Genomic DNA, 6,327 nt, shown 5'->3' on the forward strand with positions numbered 1-6,327 from the left:
CACATACTGCCCCTGACTCCACGGACTAGTCCTCCCTCCCTCCCTCTCCCCAACCTCAGGTCTTACAATAGAAGTCACCTAAAGGTTAACTTGTCCCAGCTTTCCATACCACCTCATCCTCCCCTGCCACCACCCCTGACCACTCGCGCACTCACCCTTTGCTTGACACCCCTGCCCCTTCACCGTCCCCTCCTAGTTGGGAGTTACTCCTGTAAACTCTCATAGCTCTCTGAGCTTACCCCTATTATACGACTTGCCACAGAAATAATTGTTGGTTTACTTCCACAGCCCCTCCCCCTCAATTCCTGGGGCTCAGCTGGGCCTTCCTCACCCTTATATTCCCAGCATAAAGCACTGTGCTTAGAGTATGGCAGGTACTTAATAAATGTTTGTTGAATGAAAGAGTGCTTAAGCATGGAGCCTAATTCATTATACTTTTATTTTTCACTACACTCTGGAATCACAAAGCAAATACAGGTAAATGCCAATATTAAAAAATAAAACCATAGACACTATGGGAGAACATCAACAGATGAGTGATTTTGTGTTTGTTTTTGTTGTGGGTATGTTATTACTGTTGTTACTTAACTCCTGTACCAGACCATTTTACTGATTATTTCAAACGGTTAAAGAACAACTGTATATTCTCTTCCACATCATAGAAAGATGTAAATATTACCACTACATTTTATGCAGCTATATGAACTTTTATATTGAAACAAGACAGGAATGGCAAATGAGCAATTTCATTTATAAACACTGATCATGAATCTAATTCAAGGGTATATTAAAAGGAAGGAAATACTATTAGAAATGGAACACAAATAGCAAGAACAATGTGTACTTTTCACCCCAACCCTGCCCAGCTTCTGATTTGGGGCCCCAGTGCCCATTTCCCCAGGGCCCCTTTAATTGATGCCACCCAATTGAAGTGACACACTTCCCCCAGACTTCACATGGGGCCAAAGAAGAACATAGCAGTTGCCTCAGACCTGGCTCTGGCCTCCTCATCTTCAACAGCCTCCCTAAATTGCTCTGGCCAGTCCTGTGGTTGCTTTCTGTAGAGCCTGGCCATGTACTCCAAGGCTTTCATTTTGGTGGTTTCAAGGTGAGCTCGAGGACCCCACAGAAGCTCATATTCAACTGGATTAGAATAGGACAGTGGCCTGCATTCCAAGTAGCGCTGTCTCATAAGTTTGCAGGTGATGGCATGCTTTCTCCCTACATCCACACCAAATCTCCGAAGCAAATTCCAGACACTGGCCTCTTTGACACGGTTGCCCATCAGGAAGATCAAACCCAGGATTGGCATCAAATATTCTTGAGTGGGTCTCCCCAGGCTCTCTAGCATCATTTGCTCTTCTTCTGATTCTGGTTGCTGGACAAGGAGGTAAATGTGCTCACTGGTATCAACCTCAATCAGAGAGAACCCATAGAACAGATCAAGGATTAGAGTAGCTCGACTGAGGATATTTGGGAACACGTCCTCAAATTCTTTGCCAGTGTGAGCCAACAGCTCATCCTGATGTATAGGCAGCAACTCCTCTGTGACATTAATGGCCAACTGGACCAAATCATTTGCCTTATCATTCATAGTGTCCTCTGACCAGAACTCCAAGCCAGCAGCCTGGCTTCTTTCTTTGGCCTTGTCAGCTTCCAGGGCCTTATTATATTCTTCTGGCCAGCTCCAGGGTTCTTCATCATGGGCCTCTGCCACAAACTTCAGGGCTTCCATCTTTGTGATTTCCCTGTGGGCTCTAGAGCCCCACAAGAACTCAAATTCGAGGGGATTAGTGCCATACACTGGCCAGTACTCCAAGAACCGCATACGCAAAAAGTCAGTAGTTAGGAGGTTCCTTGTGTTCCCAAAGGGGATGTTGATCCTCTGGGGCTCATCTAACACATCAACCTTTAGCAACAGATCCCAAATGGAGGCCTCTCTTGCTCGGTTACCATTCAGGAGAATGTGGCCTAGGACCAAGGCCAGGAGACCTGCCTTTGGCATGTCCAGGGATTCTGCTATCCGATCAGTGGTCTGGAGACCCCGTTTGCTGATTAGGTTGTAGGTGTCAGCCTGGGGATCAAGAACCCTCAGGTTCAACCCAAAGACCTGGTCCAGATGGGCTGAGGCTCGTCTGAGGATCTCAGGGAACTGATCTGAGTATTCTCTGAGGAACTCTAGCATCTCTGTCTGCTGAATAGACCCCTCGATTTGGCTTTTCATTCGCATGAAATTCACCAAAGCAATCGACCTGTCTTCTAGAGGGTCGTGGACCCTGAGCGCCCCCAAACGTCGGGACTGCTCATCTATCAGCACCTCGAGGTCGTTCGGGTCCTGCGCAGCCTGGGAAGCGCTAGCACCCTGAGAGTCGATTGGCGCCTGAGGGCCCTGGGGAGCATCAGGAACTAGCATGGATGTGGGGGACCCGGAGGCATTAATAGCCTGCATCTCACCATGGAAGTCGCTGTAATCTACAGTGGTCTCTGCGTTGCGGTGGCACGCATTCTGGCTTACCAGAGACATGGTTCCAGGAGACAGGAACAGGAATGGGGAGGTCAGCGATCCGTCGGAGAGAGGATGGTAGGTGTGTCGGCGCCTCAGCACAAAGCTGAAGCCAGAGACCCGGGAGCCGCGCGGATCAGAAGTGAGAGCTGGCGAGAGGAGCGATCCTCCTACACAAACACCAGCCAGCAATAAACGCAACCCTCAAAGAGCTAGGATTTGCCGCAGCCTACGCAGGCGCAGTTGCGTTCTGCGACGTGGTGGCCACGCCCCGCTCCCAGTACCCGACTCCGGCTCCCTACTTCTGCCTGGCCCGAGAGGCTAGTTGAAGTGGTTGTTGCTAGAGCCAAACTTGTCAGAGAAAAGAATTCATGAAAGGGGGTAACAAACAGAGGTAAAGCAAAGAGGGTAAGGGTTGGGGAATGTTCAGTGATGCACCACAAAGTTTTTCTGTGAGGTATAAAGCTAATAGGCGGTAGAGGATTTGGAGAGGAGGAGGATGCAAAAGATGAGAATTATTTCACGGATTCATTAATTCATCCACTCACTCAACATATGTTTCTTGAGTATGTGTCACATGCTAGGCACAGTATTGGGTACTAGAGGTACACCAGAGGACAAACAATGATTATCCCTTTCTGTGTAGAGCTTACATTCTGGGGTAGGTTCAAACAATGGTAATAATAATGGAGCACTTACTATGTACCGGACACTATTTCTGGTATTTTCACTTATCTCATATTAAATCACTTAATCTTAGCTATGAGGTACTACTCTTAATGGTTCTCATTTTACAGACGAGGAAACTGAGTCATAGAGGTGAATTTACCTGTCCAAAGTCAGGCAACAAGTGGAAGAGACCAGGATTTGAACCCAGGTCTGTCAGAACCTCAAGCATAAGTACTTTCTCTCATACCATCTGCCCTTCACAAATGATTAACCCTGTTTATTTAAGATACTCTTAATTAAAGTAGTTGAAAATATATGCTCTAATGGAGGGACAGTTAACATATGGTACAAACACAGAAGAAGGAGCAAGCAATGAATTACAGCTTAGTCTGAGGTGTCTTGGATTGGGGGCACATGCCTCAAGGAAGAATTGAGCTCTAAGTGATGAATAGGATGGGAAGGATTTATAAGGGCATTCTAGGCTGAGGGATCAGTATCAGAAAAGGCTCAGAGGTTTGAAAGTACAAAATAAGTTTGCATAACAGCTGGACATCCAGGGTGGCTAGAGCCAAAGTGCACTAGGATGGGAGGGAGATGCGGATGAAGGTGATGACAGGAATGATTGGATTTCCTGTTTCTTCATTTAGCAGTATGTGAGGACTGGTTGGGGCTCCATAAGGTGAGAACAACACCACCAGAATAGGACCTGATTAGTTAAGTGGTTGGTCTTGTGTTTGGGGAGGTATAATTCAAACGCTTCAGCAAGGAAGAGGAGTCAGCTGCTTTATTTTCTGGGAGTGCTACCAAAGTAGTTGGGCTAAATCCTAGCTCTCAACCCTCAGGGTATGCAGTGGAATATTGAGAAGGAGAAAAATTTACATTTTTCTCCACACTTGAAATCCTTCCTTAAATTCTTGATGGTACTGAATACTGTTACGTTCAGTTATCCTGTGCCCTGGAATTCCTTCAGAGGGCATTGCCTTCACATGAGGGTCCAGACACTTAACCTCTGACATTTTCTACATTCCAGATGCTTTCTTAAAGTAGCGAAGCAGGCAGTTCAGGACCATGGATTTGGCCAAACTGGACTAAAGAGATCAATTTTTATACAAGTGAATGTGCATGTTCTACAGGTAGAGATGTTCAGTTTCTGTGCTGATCGTATCTTAGGAGAATCTTGTGGAAAGCAGCAGCATCTTTTGAGCTGCTACAAAGGAGTAATTGAGATCAGACCTGATGGGATCCCTCACCCTGGTCTTTCCTCTTCGCCAGAAGCACTCCATGCTCCTTGTCTAGACAGGTGCTTCCCAAGGGCAGATTCAGAGAGGATTTTAAATTCTGCAGTCATTAAAGAAAACAAATGCAATTTCCCCCTGAAATCCAGTTCACATTTTTTTGTGAGTTGAATTTTCTACTACCCCTGCATCTAATAGATAAAAATAGCATTGAATGACAATATCTTACCTCTGAAATGACATGCTGATCCCATTCTACAGCATTCAAATTCTTCACAAATTGGTCCCTACCTGGCTCTCTATCTTCATCTTTATCCACCCAGTACATCCTTCCATGAAATCTGTTCCATAGCCACAATGAACTACACTTCTGGTCTCAGCCATTTCTACTTTACCAGTCTCCAAACTGTTCTAGTTATTGCTAAATGAAAAACGAAGGAGCTGTGCCTGTGGCTGTGACATATGGCATGTTTTCCACCCTAAGTGTGAAAGTAAAAAGATGGGATCATACTCTCCATTCTGAACTTCTTTTGATAGTTTCTGACCTTCTTTTTGAATTTTAAAAACCTGTGAATATCTTTCCATACAACTGTTTACCTTCAGCATAATTTTAATAAAATATTTTAACTTTAAGTGCTTTTACTGAGATAACATATACAAAGTACACAAATCATGAATGTAGACTTGATAAATTATGACAGATTTAACACACCTTATGACCATCATGCCAGTCAGGAAACAGGACATTACCAGCATCTCAGAACCTACTATGGCACCCCTCCCATCTCTCCCCTCATATTTGTCCCAAGAGGAAGCCCCTATTCTGACTTCTAGCATCACAGATTAGTTTTGCTGGTTTCTGAGTTTTGTACAATGTCAATGGAATTATACAATATGTACTCATTTGTAGCTCTCTTTTTTCCAATAAAAATCCACTATGTCTTGTTAATTATCTTTGTTGTATATAGCAGTATTTGCTCATTTTCATTATTATATACTTTAACATTGAATGAATGTAGTACAACTTATCCTGTCAACTGCTGGTGGACATTACCTTTTTTCCAGTTTGGAGTTCTTACCAAAAATGCTGCTATGGACCTTCTTGTACCTGTCTTTCTGTTCACAGGTTCGTTTACATTGGAAATAAATCTATGAATGGAATTCCTGTATCATAAGTGTGTGTGATTTCAGTTTACATAGCTTTTTCCAGAGAGTTTTTGAAATTTTTACACCAATTTACACTTCCACTAGTAGTGTATGAGAGTTCCTATTACTCTATATTCTTATCTGTAGGCATTCTAGTGGGTGTGCTGTGGCGTATCATTTTGCGTTTTTTTTTCTTCACTCATATTTAGCTTTTATTTTTTTAACTGCTTTTCAAACAAGAGTTGTCATTTGTTTTCCCAGTGGACGTTAAAGGCCAATGGACACTAAAGGCAGAAAGTGAAGAAAATGGGAGATGCTAGAATTTAGCTAGAAGACAGCAGCAAGAAGTGATAGTTGGTAGACACTCAAAGGGAAAGAGATAGAAACACTATTCAAAACTGAAATTAGAACGTAAATACTATAGCTGTGTTAGAGCACTCAGTGCAAGGACAAGAAATCCTCAGTGTACTAATTGTCCTCAAAATTTTCACTGCATATTATAATTTTTAAAGACCTAGCTTTATCAAGAAAAGTTAACTTCTGCTTATGAAAACAAATAAATATATATTACAGAATTATTAACCCAGAAAATACATAACATTAAAAAAAGTGTTAGTACTCAAAGGAATAATATAATTACATAGAAAATTCACATATGTAAAATCTCATTCCTGGCAAACTGGTGTTCACCAGAGGGGAAGGGGGATAGGGGATTGAGTGAAATAGGTGAAAGGGATTAAGAGGTACAAACTTCCAGTTATAAAATAAGTAAGT

At 43.1% G+C, this 6,327-nt stretch overlaps 1 protein-coding gene across 1 annotated transcript; it reads right to left on the bottom strand.

Annotated features, from left to right (window-relative positions):
• Positions 1-421: 421 nt before the first annotated feature.
• MAGEE2 (MAGE family member E2) lies at positions 422-2,690 on the bottom strand. Its single transcript, XM_036839971.1, has one exon. It carries the CDS (start codon positions 2,522-2,524, stop codon positions 953-955), a length of 1,572 nt encoding a protein of 523 aa, XP_036695866.1. The 5' UTR covers positions 2,525-2,690; the 3' UTR covers positions 422-952.
• Positions 2,691-6,327: the final 3,637 nt, after the last annotated feature.

This window comes from Balaenoptera musculus, chromosome X, assembly GCF_009873245.2.
Source record: "Balaenoptera musculus isolate JJ_BM4_2016_0621 chromosome X, mBalMus1.pri.v3, whole genome shotgun sequence".
Taxonomy (NCBI): Eukaryota; Metazoa; Chordata; class Mammalia; order Artiodactyla; family Balaenopteridae; genus Balaenoptera; species Balaenoptera musculus.